Source organism: Cheilinus undulatus, linkage group 22 (genome assembly GCF_018320785.1).
Source record: "Cheilinus undulatus linkage group 22, ASM1832078v1, whole genome shotgun sequence".
Taxonomy (NCBI): Eukaryota; Metazoa; Chordata; class Actinopteri; order Labriformes; family Labridae; genus Cheilinus; species Cheilinus undulatus.
Genome location: NC_054886.1, coordinates 24,096,902 through 24,118,233, shown reverse-complemented (window position 1 = coordinate 24,118,233; position 21,332 = coordinate 24,096,902). Strand labels below are relative to the sequence as shown.

General features: G+C 37.0%; 2 protein-coding genes across 4 annotated transcripts in view; one reads left to right on the top strand and one right to left on the bottom strand.

The window, feature by feature from the left end:
* The first annotated feature begins 1,088 nt into the window (after positions 1 to 1,088).
* Positions 1,089 to 6,963, top strand: trmt10b (tRNA methyltransferase 10B). 2 transcript variants are annotated; one of them, XM_041778700.1, is made up of 9 exons: positions 1,089 to 1,155; positions 1,417 to 1,576; positions 3,146 to 3,254; positions 3,366 to 3,499; positions 3,617 to 3,769; positions 4,044 to 4,122; positions 5,865 to 5,932; positions 6,079 to 6,202; positions 6,291 to 6,963. In XM_041778700.1, exons 2-9 carry the CDS (start codon positions 1,454 to 1,456, stop codon positions 6,425 to 6,427), a joined length of 927 nt encoding a protein of 308 aa, XP_041634634.1. In that variant the 5' UTR covers positions 1,089 to 1,155; positions 1,417 to 1,453; the 3' UTR covers positions 6,428 to 6,963. The 2 variants fall into 2 exon arrangements, with proteins under 2 accessions (XP_041634634.1, XP_041634635.1); XM_041778701.1 differs by lacking the exon at positions 1,089 to 1,155 and adding an exon at positions 1,156 to 1,281.
* Positions 6,964 to 16,953: 9,990 nt separating this feature from the next.
* Positions 16,954 to 21,332, bottom strand: part of cxcl19 (chemokine (C-X-C motif) ligand 19) — a 37,843-nt gene continuing 33,464 nt past the window's right edge. For both annotated transcript variants that reach the window (XM_041779251.1, XM_041779252.1), the window contains exons 2-3: positions 18,573 to 18,708; positions 16,954 to 18,145 (exon numbers count right to left, since the gene is read on the bottom strand). In XM_041779251.1, the coding sequence (XP_041635185.1) occupies positions 18,016 to 18,145; positions 18,573 to 18,708 (266 nt within the window). In that variant the 3' untranslated portion in view covers positions 16,954 to 18,015. The remainder of the gene's footprint in view (positions 18,146 to 18,572; positions 18,709 to 21,332) is intronic.

Genomic DNA, 21,332 nt, shown 5'->3' with positions numbered 1-21,332 from the left:
CATTTTGGAAAGTAGGATTCTTTGCAAAATATTCTAAAAAATGACACATGAAAGCTTGCACGGTATGTAGAGTAGTGATTATCAACTGGCTGCTGGATCAGGCCTCCCCCAGCTTCCCATCCGGTCCCCCTGAGGATTATTAAATTCAGAAAATGTGCAAAGTAAAAAAAGTAGTATTAAGGGAACTTGTTTGGTTTAAAAATCATCACAGCTATGAAAGCAAGCCAAAAGAACAATTTAAATGGAAAGGATTTTATCTAGACTGGCTTAATGTTTGATCACTTTTACAGAAATCCACCTGCCAGCTATTATTAACAAATATGATTTGTAATAGATGAGACAGGTGAGATCACACTAATCTCACTGCTTAAGGCTAAAAATTACATGTGTTTTAAAAGAAATGTAAGATAAATTGAACAACAATATGTTTATGTTTATTTATTTTAGTTAATTTTAAAGTTTGGTCCCCACAGCATCTGTCAAAAAGAAAAAAAAAGCATTGGTATTTTGACAAATATTTCAGTTTAGAGAAATATTGCACTTGCTTCTATTAAAAAATTGCATAAGTCCATATTTTAATGTAATACTTTTTTTTATTATTTATTCCATCCTCAGTATCTACTTAGAAATTAAATTAAACTTTAAATGAAATACCCTCTGCTTTTACTTGAGTGTATTCATTGACCATTACTTTTCTCTTACTTCAGTAAATTTTAACCAGAGTAAATGTACATTTACTCGAGTCCAGTAGTCCTGAAATCTTTCCACCTCACCTCAGGTTAGGTACATTTGACATATTATTGTGAAGATTTGCTGACTGAAAATGTCAACGTAGGATAATATAGTGGAATTTCACTGCCCTCCTCTGGTTGAAATGTCGACGATACCTAGCAACGTATTGTTTGTTATTGTTCTCAACATTGCACAAACCACAGATTAAAAACATATTTATAAATGTGTCAAAACGCTTTATGGAAAGATATTTCTGAAAGAAAATATTAAACAATTTCATATCCCGCCTCCTGTTTCCAGCATAGATATGGAAACGTCTTGATGTCTACGGTTCTTAGCGTCCCCCTCCCGTTCCCCGCCGTTTGTTTACTCTGACGTCATTTCCATGCGACGCTCACATGTTCCTAGCACAGTTCAGAGGAGGTACGTTATCCCTTTTGAGCTTCAAAATTACACATTCTGCTTTTAATTTAACAGACTAGAAGTGCTGACATGACTATTTTTAGACGCTTCGACCTAAATACACGAGCAGGCTTTCTACAAGTAGATGTTAGTATCGCTTAAATCGACTTTTCTTTTATTTAAAAGCCTAATCGATCTCACGTAATTTGCCCCTTTCTCGTAAATAAAATTACATAAATGTTTGGACATTTGCAAAGGAAAATAACGTGGTTTTGTTTTCAGGTGATGCATTATCAGCTGCTCAGGGCAGGATTCAGAAATGGCCCAGATTGTCTCAGATGTGGAGCTGAATGAAATTTCAGCAGAGATGGATCTACTTCATATTGATGTTGAGACTGATGTGGTTGAAGACAGGCCAGGGAGAGAAGATGCTGGATGTTCAGTAAGTTTGTTAACCCACTCATTTAAATCACATTTATTAATTAAGATGTGAGAAGAAAATTTTTCATAAAAGGGTTTTAAAACAAAGTAAAATGCCATGCAGTCTCCATATGCACTCCAAACGTGGTACTGTGATGGATGCCACCTTTGCAATAAGATGGTTTATGTGTTTTCATCCCTGCTGGATATTCCACATTCAACTGTAACTGATTTTATCAGAAAGTGGAAGTGTTTAGGAACAACAGCAACTTCCACAAAGCAGAAGACCACGTAAAATCACAGAGCAGGGTGAACGATTGCTAAGGCTCATGGTGCGTAAAAGTTGCCAATGCTCTGCTGATTCCATAGCTGAGGAGTTCTGAACTTCCACGGCATTAATGTAAGCACAAAAACTGTGCGGCGGGAGCTTCCTGGGATGAATCATGGCCGAGCAGCTGCACGCAAGCTTCACATCACCAAGTCCATTGCCAAGCGTCAGATGGAGTGGTGTAAAGCGCACCAACACAGGAGTGTGGCGCAGTGGAAACGTGTTCTGTGGAGTGACCAATCACGCTTCTCTGTTTGGCAGTCAGACGGGCAATCTGGGTTCAGTGGATCCTGGGAGAACATTAACTGCAGTATAATGGTATGGGGCTGTTTTTCAGGTTTGTCTAGACCCCTTATCTCCAATGAAGGTCAATCTTAATGCTTCAGCATACCACAACATTTTTTGACAACGCTACACATTTGTCCATATAGTGTATTTTCACCGTTTTAAACAAGATCAAAGGTTTTAATGGATATTTCAGATAGTTTCGAATTCAAGTCAACCTTATTTATATGGCAAGTTTTAAACAACTAAGTTAAACCAAAGTGCTTTACAGATCTTACTTTGAAAGATAAGACATGAACCAAGAGTACACAAAACATGATAAAATAATCTTTAAAATAACAGTAAAATCTATTTGAATAAAACATCATAATATTAAAGCAGACGTTCCTGTTACATCTGTTTGGATAAAACAATTTGAAATGTTCAGAAGTGGGGGCAGATCTTGTATGAAGTGGTATCTGCTCAACAGGTTTGGTGCATCTGGATCAGCCCTAGTTTTTAGGTTTCAGTTTTGTTTCAAACTCATTCAGGAGCAGCTGATTGGTGGACCTCAGCACTCTGGCTATTATCTGAACATGGTGCAATGAACTTAAATAAGGCAGCGCCAACCCATTAGGTGTTTTAAAACTAAAACAAAATTTAAAACTCAATCTTGTAGCAAACAGGCAGCCAGTACAGAGAGAGCAACACAGAGGTAAAGTCCCTCTGTTTTTTTGCCAATTAGGAGGCAAGTAGCTGCATTATGAACCAACAAGGGGTCCTGGCCACATACAGAGAATTGCAATAATCAAGCCTAGATGTTATAAATGCACATATTAGGATCACTAAATCTTAAGGATGGAGATAAGCTTTATCTTTGGCCTCAGCTGAAACAAGCTTGACTCGAAACAGTCAAATTTGTAGGTAATGAAGTTAAAATTGTGACGTCTTGAGTTTTATGCACTTATAAAGGTGATGGTTTTGTCCTTTTATACACAGAGAAATGTCCTGAGGAAGCAGCGAAACTGGGAGAGGCAGCTGGCAGCAAAGAAAAACAAAAGGAAAGAAGAGAAGCAGAGGAGGAAGCTCAACCGTGAGCAGGAGTCTGGTAAAGATTAAGTGATGAAGAAACAAACTTTATTAAATTCATTGTGAAAGGGATTTTAGCCTAGATCTCCTCCAATACAATGCATGCCTTTCCTGTGTTTTTGTCATGTAGGTGCAACTGCAGATACTCCTCAGTTTACCAAACGAGTCATGAAAGCGATCATTAGAGAGCGTTTGGCTGAAGCTCAGTCCACAGGGCTCAAACTCTGTGTTGATCTGAGTATGACAGACAGCATGTCTGACAAGGTGAGCCTCAAAATGCCCCCTAACACAGTGTTTGATTCTGTTCTGGATATTAGTTTTACATGAAAATACATTTATCTTTTGGGATAATTTACCTGTATTTAACTGTGTGTGTATTAGGAGGTGAGTCGACTGGCCGGCCAGTTACGAAGGCTATACGGATCAAACAAGAAGGCGATTCGACCGTTTCATCTTTTCCTGACTGACCTGAGAGAGGATAGTCGTCTGTACAGGGAATGCATCCGAATGAATGACGGCTTTCTTAACTACATGGTGAATATCGTTTTGGGTTCAACAATAGGAGACCTCTAGTCAAAAGCTTAAAAATCATCAGCAGACACGTATTTAGAGGGAAGGATCTGAAACCTGAAGATGTATTGTAGCTCCAGTTAAAACCACTTAACAATGGTGTAATTGGAATTTTGTTCAATTTAGAAATAAACATTATGTATCCCTCTGCCTGTGATGTAGAGCAGAAGGAGTATTGATATTAACCAATAGATTTCAGATTACTTTTAAAATTAATTTCTTTCTCCCTTTATTGCAGATAGATGTTACAGAGGAAAGCTGTCTGGACCTTTTCCCTCCAGAAACAATAGTCTACCTCACACCAGACGCTGAAGAAGGTCTGAGTGATTTGTCTCAAGAGCGTTTCAGAAAACAATATCTGATGAATTGCCCACAGGGAATCAGACTCTGAAAGGAATGTGAATTGTAGTGCATCTTTTAAGCCAGCAGAGGGTGTAATATGACCACAAGAGTTCATTAAACTGTGCCACTATCACTTTTTCTACTGCCAATACTAATACTGCTACAAGTATGATTTGGTAATGGTGAATCATGTTTTAAAAAAGACAAATGCAAATCACTATCAATACAACAAAAAGAAGAGAAAGCAATATGACACAGTATGAAAGAATAATAGCACAGTTATTAATAAAACTGAAAGACAAGACAACTATAGGACACAGAGCCATAGCAGGAAGGCAATAGGGTTTGATGTGCTAATATGCAATGTAGAACTACAAGACAAATTTGCAATAATTAAAAGGCAAATGCAAGTAAGGAAAGTAAATGTACATATATGGGGAAATGTACAGTAACTGAGGCAATGTGCAGTCATTACAAGGTAAATTCAATATAATTAAAATCAAAAGGGGCTGTATGAAGCAAAAAGGTAAATGTGAAAGTATAAAAAAGGCAAATGTGCAATAATGAAAAGGCAGTTTTACATCATGAAGTAGTTCAGGGAAAATGTGCAAATGCAAATATGCAATGTGAAATGAAAAGGAAAATATGCATCATCAAATAGTACAGGGAATGTGTGCAATTGTAGGACTGGAAAATGTGCAACAATGAAAAGGTAAAAGCCAATAATTTAAAGGGCAAATATGCAATATATAAAAGGCAACTGTCCAAAAATATAAAAGAAAATATGTAATGTGCAAGAACATGGCTAAACTTGATACAAAAAGACAAATGTGAAATGGTTATGCAAATGTGCCACAATTTAATAGGCAAGTATGCAAAATTACAAAAGCAAATGTAAAATAAGGTAAATCTGCTACAAAAAGATGAATGTGAAATGATAAAAATGCAAATGTGCAATGTAAAATAAAAGGCAGTTTTGCAAAAATGAAAAGTCAAATGCGCATCATAAAATAGTACAGGGAAAGGTTGTAATTGTAAGATAGGAAAATGGGACATAATGAAAAACCCAAAGGGCAGATTTTCAATGCACAGAACAAGGTTATTTTGCTTCAAAAAAGGCAAATGTGAAATAATAGAAATACAAATGTCCAATGTGAAATAATAAAATGGGAACTGTGCAAAAATACAAAGGGAAATGTGCAAAAATAAGGTACATTTGTTAAAAAACAGACAAATATGAAACAATAAACATGTAAATGTGCTATGTGCAATACCTAAATGTCAACTCTTGGAAAATGAAAAGGCAAATGTGCATTATGAAATAGTGCATTGAAAAGGCACAATTTTAAGACTGGAAAATGTGTCGCAATTAAAAGACAACTTTCCAATAGCAAAAATGCAAATGTGCTGTAATTTAAATGGCAAACATGCAAAAACACAAAGGTGAATGTAAAATGTGCAAAAACAACATGTATTTGCTGCAAAAAATAATAAAATGCATTGAAAATGTGCAATGTGAAATACTACAAAGTCAACCTCCAAAAATGTAAAGGCAAATGTGCAGTAGTTGAAAGGCCAGTGTCCAATATTGAAATGCAAATGTATAACGTGCATAACTAATAGCCAAATGCAATGTGAATAATGTGCTTAAAATGTGCTGCCATCATGAATCCATTCACCCACTTGTTTTTCTCTTTACTTGTATCTTTTATTTCAGCTCTACTAACTGTGGATGCTGACAAGGTGTATGTCCTCGGTGGCCTTGTAGATGAAAGTATCCAGAAGGTAATTTAAGTTAAGGTATTTTATAATTGAACAACACAAACATGAATGACACCAATTATTTTATAGACTGTTCCTTTCATATAAAATGATTTAATTTCTCAGTTTCCTAAACTCAATCATCTTTCTGCTTTTCCTATCCTCTGTAGAAGCTGAGCTTTTCCAGGGCCTCAGAGCTGAGGGTTCACACAGCTAGGCTTCCCATAGACGAGTACATGGTAAAGAAAAACAACAGCAAGAACTTTCACTCAAAGATCCTTGCCATCAATCAAGGTGAGTGATTTGTTATCGTTAGTGAAGCAGCTTCTGCTTTTGTTTATGTATTCCAAATTGTGTTTAAACAGTCTTTTTTTCCCAACAGTGTTTGACATCCTGTTGACTTTTTGCAACACGGGCAGTTGGACAGAAGCCATGCACACGTGGTTCCCTCAAGGCAAGGGTTATGTTGTGGCACAGGAGGATTCCCAGCCTCATCCTGAGTGTCAAACAAGGGCTTAAAGCCCTACATTGATGAGTTGTGATTGGACATCACTTTGTATCTTCAGCTGCTGATGGGAGCTGGAAGGATGTAAAAAGTCCCAGTTTAAATCAAAGAAGTACACATAAGTTTTAAACCAAAATGTTTGATGCTTGAAAATGCCTAATTTTCCCCTATTGATTTTTTTTTTCAACAGAACACATTTGAACTATATTTAATTCTTTAAAATGGCTCAAATCTTTTTTTTGCATAATTATCTTCAGATCAGATGTATCTATGCTATTTTCTGTGACATCTTGCAGGCAGTATCTTTTATTTTTCGTACAACCTTAATACCTATTTAATCCTATTTATATATGAAAATTTATTCAACATTTCTGTATCCACATAATTATGTCAACACATAATTGTGTATTTGTAATCTTGATTGATCACCTTTTTAACTTTGGTAACAAACAAAGTAGTTGTTTCTCATGACAATGTGGACACTTAATATCTGATACCTTAACATATTTTTCTCATGTTTTCTGTTTGTTAATTAAATTGTTTTTTGATATTTTGTGGCTGAGGAAAATCAATCAAATCAAATCAAAATCAAATGCTGATAAAAAATATCACCAACCCATTTCACCATCTTTTCTTCCCATTTCTGCCACTTTTAAGCCAGTTTTGCTACTTCCCACCTATTTTTGCCTCTGTCAACCCGTTATTGCGTCTGTTAACACCTTTTAAGTTAAGATAATACTTTTTTGATCCCCAGAAGGGAAGTTCTGGCATTGCAGCAACACAGCAAAAAGCGAGTAGTGACTAAAAAAAACAATCTAATTGAAAAAGAGCTGGAACATCAACAAACTAAATAAAATTAAATAAAATTAAAAGGACAGGAGGTATATACAGTTGGCCTTCTGTGCAAGTCAATAGCAGTGACACATGTTAATGTAGAGTGACATGTACACGTAATAGCAGGCAGTTATGTCCACAGCAAGGTATGACATGAACATGGGATAGTGCAAAAATGGTCCAATAAGAAAGGAATTATATATATATACAGTCTAGAGCTGTGGTTCTCAAATGGTGTGGCAAGGCACACTGGTGTGTCTTGAGCCAAGTCTTGGTGTGCTGTAGGAATTTGTACAACCATACGTTATTACTACAACTACACAACAACAAAAAAGCAGAGCAGAACAGGCATAAACGACAACAGAATGACACTGATGAAGTAAGAGGTACAGTAAAGGAGGAGCTGGGGTGGAGGAGGGTTGTAAAAAGAAGCTTTCCGAGGGAGTAGCAAAGCATAGACAGGTTTTGGTAGCATGAATATGATTTGTCAATAGCATGCCTAGAGCACATCAGCTGACGTGAACTTTGATTAGATCAGCTGATCTCAATTATATGGTAGCGCTTTATTCCATGGCCTATCAGTAACACTATACGCTCGATTTACTGTAACATGTAAAAGGCTATTTTGTAAAGATATGGTTGTGGTGTGCCCTGAAATTCTGGCTTGAATTTAGGTGTGCCTTGGGCAAAGAAAGATTGAAAACCACTGGTCTAGAGGAACCATATATATAGATGACTGAAGATACAGATCAGCATATTAATATAACTTATGAATATTTATGGGGTAAAAGAAAAAAGAGCACATGTGAGTTAAATATCAAGGTACAATAATATATAATACAATACATTTAAATATAGTTAAATATTTTATAATGTAATATAAAATTATATTAAGCATTTATGGAATGAGTACCACTTTTTATGCAAGTTTTTGCCACTTTTAACCCATTTTTACGGCCACTGTTATGCAAATCTGCAATGAAAAATTACAAGACATATTTGCGATAATTAAAAGGCAAATGTGAGGTAAGGAAAGTAAATGTGCAAATACATTTGGGAAAATTTGCAGTAACAGAGGCAGATATGCAGTAATAAGGTAAATTAAATATGAAAATACAAATGTACTAGCTGAAACAAAAAGGTAAATGAGAAATTATAAAACGGCAAATTAAAAATGATGAAAAGACATCATGTAGTAGTACAGGGAAAATGTGCAAATGCAAATATGCAATGTAAATCAATATAAAGGCAAAGCTGCAAAATAAAAAGGCAAATGTGCATCATCAAATAGTAGTGAGAAAATTTGCAATTGTAGGACTGGAAAATGTGACACAATAAAAAGAAAACTATTAATAACTAGAAAAGAACTCAGAGAGCGCAGACCTCCGCCATTAGCCCCATCTCAGAATCCATAAAAAAAGTTCCAGGATCCAGATCAGTCCCAAAATCTAATCAGTTCTTCCTTATGCCTTTTCCTGAAAATTTCCTGAAAATATGTCCATTCCTTTTTTAGTAATGTTACTAACAAACTAACAAATGGCCAAACAAACCCACCCTATCACATGACCTCCTTGGCAGAGGTAATTAAAAGGTAAAGATGCAATAATTAAAGGAAAACTGTTAAAAAATACAAAGGCAAATGTGCAAGAACATGGTTAATTTGATACAAAAAAGACCAATGTTAAATGGTAACAATGCAAATGTGCAATGTGAAATAATAAAAAGGCAACACTGCAGAATAAAATACAAAATATACAATTGAAGGACTTGAAAATGTCTCCTAATTAAAAGACAGTTTTCTCATAAAAATGCAAATGCAATAATTTAACAGACAAATATGCAAAAGCAAATGTGCAATATGCAAAAATCAGTTAAATGTGCTACAAAAAGATGAATGTGGACTGATAAAAATGCAAATGTGCAATGTAAAAATAAAATGGCAGCTTTGCAAAAATGAAAAGGCAAATGTGCATCATAAAAGATGCAGCTGTAAGACAAGAAAATGTGACATAATGAAAAACAAATTTGCAATGCGCAGAACAAGGTTATTTTGGTGCAAAAAAGGCAAATGTCAAATAATGAAAATACAAATGTTCAATGTAGAATAATAAAAAGGCAACTGTGCAAAGATACAAAGGCAAATGTGCAAAAATTAGGCCAACTTGTTTAAAAAAAAACAGACAAATGTGAAAAAATAAAATTATATATGTGCTTGCATCTACCTGAGGCATTAAATCTTTTTATTAAAGAAGCAGGAACTGAAAGAGGCTCTGTTTACTCTCACTTCTCTTTCTGTGTCCGTCTGAAGCTGTGTGCTTCTGTGTGCATATTTTTCATTCATCCCATGTGGCTCTGGTTAAAACATGTCCAAAAAAGTCCACGTGTACGACTATCGTGATGAGATTTCCTCAGAAATTCTTCACAACGTGAGTACTGTCAGGACACCAGTGAAGATGTTGCAGTACAGCCACCTGTCTGACTCCTCTGTAATCCACAAGTCAAAGATCTGCAGCCTCTCCAGTCAAATACAGCAGGGTCAAAGAGTTTAATGTTTGCTATCCATCCACTGACTTATAATTTTTAATCACTTTCTCTCTGATTTTCTTGGAGTGTTCTTTTCTCCATGGTGTAATGGTAGCCAGAAATACTGATTAACCAGTCTGTGTACCTTCCAGACACGGGTGTCTTTATACTACAATCACTCAATACACATTTACTGCACTCAGGAGATCCCCATTTCACTAATTGTGAGACTGCTAGCACCAAGTGGCTTACCTTACATGTCTTTATTTAATTTGTATAACTTTGCAGAGACCTATTTTCAGATAAACCATGATTGGTTTATAAAAATCAATTAAAGGGGTATGTAAAAACTGTCACTAAATTGAATTAGTGGAGGCCAATTGAATTTCAACTGATGCTAGCTCATCGAACCTCTAGGTGGGGTGCACATTTAAACACATGGATCCAGAAATCAGATAAACCATTTATTGAAGATGAAGATGAAAGGATGGATGAATAGGTGGATGGATGGATGAATAGGTGGATGGATGGATGAATAGGTGGATGGATGGATGATTTTCTGTACAAACAGATATATCAAATCAAAACATTGCCACGCACATATCACAATTAAATTAAAGCTAACAGGGATCAACTTACATTAATTTATGCATCCAATATGTTACACAAGGAGTGAGGAATTGCTTCAGCTTCCTGCTAAACAAACATAAATTAGTGCACTGTGTCAAATTAGATTATTCTTTCTAAACTTAGGTAGGAAATGTACTCACTCATATGTGTCCTTTAAAGTAGACAAACAATTCTAAGTCTCTAGATCTTCTTTGTGGTTTCAGTGGTCAAACAAACTTCTACCTTTGGTGAAAGTGACAAACATAATTAAAAGGATGCACTTATTTGGTAAACAAAGGAAAAAGTGGAATAATTCAACAAACAAACTTACTTAAGTGCTGTGGCAGCATGGACAGAGCAGGCTCAAGGACAAAGGGAGGCAGATAACCACACCCATCTCTTAAATAACCTCCTGAGGCTCCTCCTCCCTGCTCTGCCATGATTGTATCAGTAGGACTGAGGATTTGAGATTTTTAACAGGGTAAACATCCAAGTGGGTAACTACTTTTGTAAAGGCACTGGATTGAGAAAAAAGGAGGTCTGAGAATGGCTTTGAGAAACTCCATATGTAAACATTTTGTTCACTCATATGAGAATATTTGCATCACAATAATGTCTCATTCAAGTTTTCCAGTTGAATGTATTTTTGTGCCAAATTCAGCAATCTAATAATCTAGAGTGATATTGCCTTTAGGTTGGTTTCAAAACTGAAATTTACTGGGCATATAAAGCTCAATCTAGGCACATTCTATTTAACCTAATTTCATACACTACAACCATTGTGTAACTAATGTGTTTGCCTTTGTCTGATAGTTAAAAGCATGAACATAGAAAGTAATGTTGAAAGAGAAAAGGATGATCTGTCAAAAATGTTCTGGATGTGGGCCCCTCTTACTGATCTTTGGGGAGATGAAATCTTAAACTTCCCAGGAACAGTACTGTGGTGTAACTTTAGTGTAGCACAGACCAGCTTTTATCTGATAACATAATTAGTGACCTGAATTTTCTTGGTTTGGAGAGAAAGTGGGTGATTTTAATGTATCACCTTTGACTTTGGGTATTCAAACCTTTTTAAACCAAACAATGAAGAGATTTTAAATAGGTATTGGCTTGTCATTGACAATGAAAATGAGTGTTTGCTAGATAAAATAACAATAACCTTTTCTTTATCCCGGTCAAGCTGGATTTCTGACCATTACTGCCTGATCCTGATTGCCCCCTCACACACACACCCGATACAGATTAGCCCAATCCCATTCACAACTACTCATGGATTCTGACAATCCATGTTTACAATTCACAATAACAGACAGTGCATCTAGAAAACAACCACAACAACAGTCACATTCTCATCATGCAAAACAATGCCATACATAGATAAAAGAGCAGCTGGGAGCCTCATACTGATATAACTCCTGGTTATAGCTTAGTGATATCAATAGTAGTACCAAAGAAATATTTACTGAGCATATTTACACATCATTTATCATCTTCACAATTTTTGAAGTTGGGCTGTATGAGGTCCCTAGCAGTAGAAGTGGCATTGACCTCCAGTGAATTTAGTGAGCATTGCTCCTTTACCAGATGGGTACAGTTTCTCCCTGGAATTTGGCAGGTTTTCCAGAAAAATGGGCCACAAAACATTGTTGGCTCAAACGTACGCACTATTGAAAACTTTTTAAGCATTTTATTTTTACCCAGAAAGCCTTTGTGTTTTTGTCACTATGTAGTTATGCAGGCTTTGGCTACCACTTTTGCATTGCAAAATAGTGACAAAAACCCAGAGGCTTTCTGGGTAAAAGATGAAATGCTTAAAATAATTCATGATAGTGCTTACATTTGAGCCAACATTGTTTTGTGGCCCATTTCCCCCTGAATACTCGCTAAATTCAGGGGAGGAAACTGTACCCGTCCGTTTGGGTGTATAGCCTAGCTTCCTGCTATGGGTTGCACCAGCAGTTCATACATTCAAACATAGCCTAGTTTGGACATACGTTCTTACTTAAGACAGATTTTCAACTCTCCTAACATTAAAGGTGTTTCACCAGCTAAGATAGTTTCAACATAGGCATAAGTTATAACTTAAATCTTACACCTAACTCGTACAAGGTGTAAAGTCCTCCGTAGAATATGGCTGTTATGGTGATAGTGCTGAGAGACGGGATAACCTGGAGGATGACGAGGAGTTTAGGATTTTACCGGCAATTTGGAGTCAGCACTGCATTCTCCATGATCAGCAACATTGTTGTTTTGCACGAGCGAAGATGATTTCCACTGTCCACTGTTAAAGTATCTCGTGTTATTAGCGATTTCACCACTTCATGGCAGTGTTATTATTTTGTACTGGCTATAGCTTTAGGCTGTAGGCTTCAACACTCACATATGCAAAATGCTTTGTCATAATTTTTCATCCAGGCTGGATGCTGTTTGAGGACTAATGGCAGATAGCATAAGTTATTTTTAGCCATTAGCATCTGTAGCAAACACTGGGTTAAAAATGCTTTTTAGCGATTGGTTAAAGTAAGAGAAAGTGTAAAGTCTGCGACAACATTTTGGTTAGTTTGGACATAAATCTGTACTACTTAAGATCAACCTTACATCTCTGTGGTGCAACTGAGCATTGACAACCTAAGTTATAACTTAACTAGTTTCATCGTAGGGTTTAGTGTGCACTTTATACCATAACTAAACGCAGAGTTTTCATATAGTTGGTGCAACAGGTGAGTACAACCGAGTCCTTCTTGAAGGAGCAATGCTCACTGAAATCACTGAAGGCTAATGCAACTACTACTGCTACGTACCTCATACGACTAAACTTGAAATACTGAAAAATCCATTTAATGCAATAAGGCCAATTTGCATGGAAAGGAATGTTTTTACCCCAAATAACTGCATCAAGGAGCATTAAAGCTACACCTTTTGACTTATTTAAAGTCCTAGAGCATGCACTTTATTGTGGAGCTTTAAAAAACTGCACAGAGATAGACATATTCAAAAATGTATAGGCTACTCAGCACTGCCAACTACAACCGACAAATAACAGCAATTTAATTGTATGCCAATGTGACCCATCACCTGTGTTATCTTATGTAATCTGAGCATGGAGAAGTGCTTTAAAGGGAGCATAATTTGATCAGGGATCATTAAGCAAGTGTGTCATCACATCCAGACATGCCAACTCATTTCCCTGTGAGCATGTTTCAACAAAGTCAAGATGTTTCCCAGCTCTGTCACTTTCTCTCAATTTTTCTTTTTTTCTTTTTTCTTTTTTTTTTTTTAAGAATCATTCTGGGATTTTTGTGCCTTTATTGATAAAGGAGAACAGTGGATAGAGATGCGCCTTAAACCACAAGGCCATCTGCACTCCTCTCTCTCGATTTCAAAGAAAAGCCAGACTCATGTGCCCGCTGTAGTATCTGTGTTTAAAAGTCAAGGCCATTTCCTCTTTGGCATTGTGGCGGAGTGAGTAATGATGGGGACAGTGAGAGGGGGCAAACTGAAGTGAAAGGTACAAAAATTTTGGATTTTATAGAAAATCTGTACATATTTAGGAATTTGTTCTGGCATCATTTTCAAACAGGTACACCCAAAAGACTTCTGAGAGGTTTCAAGGAAAATCGGATAAACAATGTGGCAGGCAAATCAACACAGACACGCCACCAGTTAAAGTAGATAAAAAAAAAACAATCTAAGATTATACCAACAACAGAAAATAAGTTATAAACTTCAGCAGAAGGTGATTAAATCATGTCATTTGTTATAGCATCCTTAAAGCATGGATCATACTTGCAGAGAGGGGTGATGACACGGTGAAAGGTTTCCTTGCAACATATCTTTCTCTTACGTCATGACATTAGGCTTTACTCTTGGTAATTGCCACTTCCTGCTGATGCAGCTGTTTCTCAAGGACAAAATAGGTCAACTTTTCACTGATTAAGGGTTCAGGCAAACTTTCTCCATGCTCGCTAGTCTAGCTCTGATGAGAAAAAAGGACCAGATTAATAAATTAGACAGCAACCCATTTATCTTGAAATGGTAAACAAGGCGACATTGACCATGAAGTAATTGTTTGTTAGATAAAATAGCATGTGTATGTGGTTGAGTAAAAACAGATGCTTTTAGTGTAGTCTTGGCCCTTTTCTTAATCAACATTGGCTCCTTTAGAAATACTGGGCTTTCTTTTTTTAATATTACTGGCTCAGTAATACAAGATTAAACAAACTTATTTTCTGTTTATACAATCTTGACAGCGTGATACACTGTTATTGCACAAATACAAGTTACTGTAAGGTTGTGCCAAAGATTTTTCAGTGCTTTAGCAAATTCTACTCTGAAGCTGCAGCCTTCTGCACTCACTTTAGTTTTCGCTGAACTTTATGCCACTTTAATTCAATCAAGAGAGACTTAATACGACTTAACAATAAATTTTTTTACAAATTCTAATGAACGAGAAATGTGCAATGTCTTTGGCATGTGGACTCCGTCATCTCGACTTCAAGTACTTGAAGGGGTAGTGAGGCAGGAATAGGATACCCTCTATGGAGTCTAGACACTGGTGGTGATGTTAATGAGGGATCCAGGATCAGATGGGGAAGACTACTGAGAAGCTGGACTGGAACACCAATGAGGTGGCTATGAGGAGGAGGCTGAGGTATGTAGGATCTAGACTGGATGCTGATGAACTGGATGGAGGTGGCTGGGGTGGAGGAGGTTTACAGCATCCACACTGAAATGACTTTGATAGAGGATGACAAATTTAACATTTATAACATGTATGATAATTGGTCAAACGAGGTTGTAGATGAATCTGAGTAGTACTTGAGAAAGTCAACAACCATAATCAGCTTATCACCAAAACAGGGAGAGAGAAAGAATGGAAGGAGGGAGAGATATGTACGAATAGGGACTCAATGACCCAACCCAAGCCTTCCCACCCAACCCAATCAACCCAACCCAACCAAACCCAACCAAACCCAACCCAACCCAACCCAACCAAACCAAACCAAACCAAACCCAACCCAACCCAACCAAACCCAACCCAACCCAACCAAACCCAATCCAACCAAACCCAACCCAACCCAACCCAACCAAACCAAACCAAACCAAACCCAACCCAACCCAACCAAACCCAACCCAACCCAACCAAAAACACAACCCAACCCAACCCAACCCTCCAATCCAATCCAAACCAAACCAACCCAACCAACCCAGCCCCTGAATTTGTTGCAAGTTTTGTCAAAGTGCTTCAGACTTTGTAATTTTGTATATAACTTCCAGGCCAGCATAGAATCACTTCAATTTTAAACTGTTACTTGTTGAAAACATCCCCATCACACAACAGATTTGTCAGGTTGTCGGACAACGATTTCCTTTCAACAAGAGATTTCAACCAAATTGTGCGAAGAGAATTGAGCATCTAAAATGAGGATACATAAGAAAAAGAATAATGCTAAACAAGGAAAAATTACAAAGCAATTTCTAATGAACTCAGAATGACTTTTTGATTCCAATTTGGAGGAGAGTAAAAACATTTTCAAAGGACTCTCTCATCTTTCAATCTTATTTTGCTTGAAAATATAAAACCTCACAGCTAATGCTCAACACTGTCACTTACAGTGTTTTGTTTTTAACTGGATACCTTTTATTGGATCCTTAAAAACACTGGAATGTATTTTGTTTGGTTAAACTATAGCAGTTGTCGAAGAACTTCCAAGGAAACTCTAATTGTGAAGATTTTCACTGGACAAACCCCTTCCCTGACAGAGGTCAACAAGTAACCTTATGTCAGCTTTTTTTGTTTGTGTTTTGGCCAATACATCAACAAGATAAGGCTATTTGCTGGAAGAGGTGATTACTTTTAGTAGAAATCTAAAAAAGAACCATAAGCAAAGTGAAGGCTGGACAGTAGGAGAGAGGGAAGCATTGACCACTGCTACTTACTCTGATGGATCAGGGTCTGCCTCCATAAAGCTGATAAGAAGAGAGACTTTTTTTTGTAGTTCTGCAGGAAGTTATTTAATATCTTCCTTTAAGGTTTGGCTGTCTTTTTGTTTGCATTTTTTGAATCGGACATAGTCCCCACAGGAAGTGAATGGTGGGGTTACCATTTACAACAAGTGAAAACAAGCACTTTTTAATTAAAAAAAATAAATTACCCAATACAGGGGCTGGTGTGTTTTCAGAGTTTTCTGGCCTCAAAAAATAAGCCCGAGACAAAGCCCAGATCTTAAAGGGGACATGCAAAAATCACTTTTTCAGGCTCTTCTAACAAAAATATGTGCCCCTGGCCTGTCCACAATTCCTCCAAGAATCAGAAAAAAAAAAAAAAATTCAATTCTCTTTATAGGCACAGTACATGTTTCACTTAGCTGCAGAACATCCCCCATAACAGTGAAAGAAATACAAGGCTGGCCTGCCTTATCTTCTATGTAAATAACAGTATAATATCATACACACATAATTGAAGTAAACTGATCACAAGAAGCAGCATGTTTCTTTTAAACAAGTTTTTATTAATTTTCACATAAATTCATTGGGTTCCATTCACAGAAACCTTTACTTTTGTGATTGTCAGATAAGTATAACATAGTAAAAAAGGTTAGAATAAAAAATGCTACATATCTGCTCTCAGTTATTCATCCAAACCTTTTAGTGCCAAAACAGTTTCAAGTCACACTTGCCTTTTTTACTAAAATGATTAAATACCTTATGTCAGGGGTGTCCAAACTTTTTACACTGAAGGCTGCATACAGAAAAAAAAATACTGGGATGTCTAGACCACTTTGATATTCCTCACCTTTATTGTAAAGAATTTTCTTTGGCCAATTAAGAATGGACCATGGACCACAACTGGCCCCCTGGCTGTAGTTTGGACATCCCTGCCTTGTATGCACATATTTTAACATTACAGCTCATTTAAATTTACTTTCACATATTGCAAAACACCTTTCGGTGGAAATTTGTTTTGATGGGCCCTAATTACCAAGTTATAAGTGTAGTCATCTAATAGTTTCTCAGGAATAAAGTGGCAATTGCTGAGTAATAAGTTGGCATTTTACCAAGTAAGAAGTATCCAAGTTTTTAGTTTTTAATCCTCACCCTTACCCCCCTTACCATAACCTTCATAACATTGTGACAATTCTCTGTGGTATTTTATCAGGTAGAATTAAGATGATGATACTCCATACAAGTTGCTTGATGATTCCCTGTTAAATTCTTTTTTAGCCCACTAAATTAGAATCCTGAATTAGAGTGCTTCCTGAATAATTTTAAAGTAATTTTTAGGCTAAGGGCTAAGACTATGAGGTTAGGGACAAGGTGAAATGCCACCCTAAAAACCAGAGAAAATTGCTTGTTAATTGGGTCCCAACAAATAAAGTCTTAGCCACCTTTCTGCTTTTAAACAATACAAAGTAAAGGCTTGATTTCACTTTAAAACATATTAAATAAAAATCAAGAATATCAAGAAAAAATTAAGATTACTAACAGCAGAAAATAAGTTATAAACTTCAGCAAAAGATGATTAAATCAAATGTTATTTGTTATAGCATCCTTATAGTCTAGCTCATACTTGCAGAGAGGGGTGATGACCTGATGACAGGTTTCTTTGCAACACATTTTCACTTGCGTCATGACATTAGGCTTTATTCTTGGTGACTGCCACTCCCTGCTGATGCAGCTGTCGCTCAAGGACAAAGTGGATCAACTTCTTCACCCAGGAAGATCGAGGGTTCAGGCAGACTTTCTCCCCGCTTGCCAGTCCAGCTCTGATAAAGGAAAAATAAGAAACAGCAACCCATTATTTCTGAGCGGTAAAGAAGGAAAGCAGTGTCCAAAACGTTTTTTTTTTTTGGCTCCTGCAAGGAAGAAAAGATAAATATTTGAAGAAATAGTGACTTGAATTGAATAAGGATGGTTTACAAAAGAAACACAATAATAGAAAAAATAAAAGCATGGATGAGTCTTTCTTCATCACTATCATGAATTTCTTTAGTTTGGAGATAATACAGGCAATCTGAAGACAACCATTAACTTTGGGTACTCTTGATGGTCATTTCTCACAGAAGTGTCTTTTTTAACCAAACAATGAAATAATTTCTAAAGAAGGTGTTGGCTTGTAATTGACAATGAAAATAAGTGTTTGTTAGATAAAATAGCAATGATCTGTGGGAGTTAGCCTTTGATTAAACTTACATGACTTCTGTGTCGGGGCAGTGGGGACCTTCAGGGATGAGTTTGATGCTTCTCAGGTTGTCTGGGGGAATGATCCTAGACTCCACTTGAGGGCATCGACAGTGCGTGTTGTAGTCTCTGCTGATTGGTGGCATACCTGTCATGAAGAGAAATGAAATAAAAATGAGTATTTCTACATGGTGGTTAGGCTCCTCTTTCTGTAGGCTTTGTAACATGGAGTCTAAAAGAAAACACTCTGGCTGCGTGACATCCAAACCAACATCCAGGCAAACATGTGTTTTCAGTTAGGTCTTGGCTGTTTTCAAGCTTGCACTGCAGCGTTCATTCCCAGAGTATCAATTATTTTTGGTTCTTTTTTGTTTTCAGTGTAGCATTACTAACTTGGCAATAAAAGTCATAGCTGTGAATTATTGCAAATCTGCATTCAATATAGCAATTAACAGCCAATAAAGCCATAAATCAAAACCAGATGATTCCACTTTCTGTCTGTTGATACTTAATCATGGCAGTCATCCATTAAATTGCATATTAACTACAACTCACACAGATTTAACATCACTGTGTGTGGACCTATCCCATGATAAATGAGTGCACTAATTGTTAGTGTGAGAATACTACAGTATGCTTTCTATGAACTGTGTAACACACAGCTTAAGTTATGTTTGGACAGGCATCCAGAAATAGTTTATGGGGAAATGTACTTGTATGGGATTGAAGTGAGTCACATGGTGTGCCTCCACAGATTAGATATAAAGAGCATAAATTGACTGTCAGTGTGTACATTCTCGGTCTTTACTTCTGTCCATGACCCAGCTCAGCTGCCATTAAACTCTAGAGATCCCGGCCAGACTGTGTCCTAACATTTCTGAATCTTCCTTTCGTGTCAACACATTTTTTCTCACATAACAATAATGTACTAAAAACTAAGCAATAGCTGGATAAACGATGTAAAGAATGACATAAAAGTAGAATCCCCACGATTGTTTTTAATCCAGGTGATATTTTCCTGATGTGCTATCACAGGTTGTTAACGTTGTAAAACACTTGAAGTCCCTGTAAAGTGATTAAGAAAATCTACAGTTGTAAGAAAAAATATGTGAACCCTTTGAGATTTCTTGGATTTCTGCATGAATTGGTCATAAAATGTCTTCTGATCTTGATCTAAGTCACAACAATAGACAAACACAGTCTGCTTAAACTAATACCACTCAAAAAATGATATGTTTTCATGTTTTTATTGAACAAGACATGTAAACATTCGCAGTGCATGGTGGAAAAAGTATGTGAACCCCTAGGCTAATAACTGGTTGACCCTCCTTTGGCAGCAATAACCTCAACCAAACGTTTCCTGTAGTTGCAGATCAGACCTGCACAACGGTCAGGAGAAATTTTGGACCATTCCTCTTTACAAAACTGTTTCAGTTCAGCAATATTCTTGGGATGTCTGGTGTGAATCGCTCTCTTGAGGTCATGCCACAGCATCTCAATCAGGTTGAGTTCAGGACTCAGACTGGGCCACGCCAGAAGGCGTATTTTCTTCTGTTGAAGCCATTCTGTTGTTGATTTACTTTTATGCTTTGGGTTGTTGTCCTGTTGCATCACCCATCCTCTGTTGAGCTTCAGTTGGCGGACAGATGGTCTTAAGTTTTCCTGCAAAATATCTTGATAAACTTGGGAATTCATTTTTCCATCAGTGACAGCAATATGTCCAGGCCCTGAGGCAGCAAAGCAGCCCCAAACCATGATGGCCCCTCCACCATATTTCACAGTTGGGATGAGTTTTTGATGTTGGTGTGCTGTGGCTTTTTTTTCTCCACACAAAGTGTTGTGTGATCCTTCCAAACAACTCAATTTTGGTTTCATCTGTCCACAGAATATTTTTCCAGTAGTGCTGTGGAACATCCAGGTGCTCTTTTGTAAACTTCAAATGTGCAGCAATGTGTTTTTTGGACAGCAGTGGCTTCCTCTGTGGTGTCCTCTCATGAACTCCATTCTTGTTTAATGTTTTACTTATTGTAGATTTGTCAACACAAATGTTAGCATGTACCAGAGATTTCTGTAAGTCTTTAGCTGACACTCTAGGATTCTTCTTCACCTCATTGAGCATTCTGCGCTGTGCTCTTACACTCATCTTTACAGGACAACCACGCCTAGGGAGAGTATCAAAAGAGCTGAACTTTCTCCATTTGTAGACAGTCTGTCTTACCATGGACACATGAACATCAAGGCTTTTAGAGATACTTTTGTAACCCTTTCCAGCTTCAGGCAAGTCAGCAATTCTTGTTCGTAGGTCTTCTGAGAGCTCTTTTGTGCGAAGCATGGTTCACATCAGGCAGTGCTTCCTGGGACAGCAAACTAGAAACTGGCGTGTGTTTTTAGGGCAGGGTTAAAAAAGTTTTAACCAACACATCCAATCTCATCACATTGATTGGAGTCCAGGTTGGCTGACCCCTGGCTCCAGTTAGCTCTTGGAGAAGTCATTAGCCTAGGGGTTCACATACTTTTTCCACCCTGCACTGTGAATGTTTACATGTTTTGTTCAATAAAAACATGAAAACATATCATTTTTGTGCAGTATTAGTTTCAGCAGACTTTGTTTGTCTATTGTTGTGACTTAGATGAAGATCAGAAGACATTTTATGACCAATTTATGCAGAAATCCAAGAAATCCCAAAGGGTTCACATATTTTTTCTTGCAACTGTATATTCTAGGATTGTTGTATGGCAGGTTAATGTGCTACGGACCATCAGTACAAATTT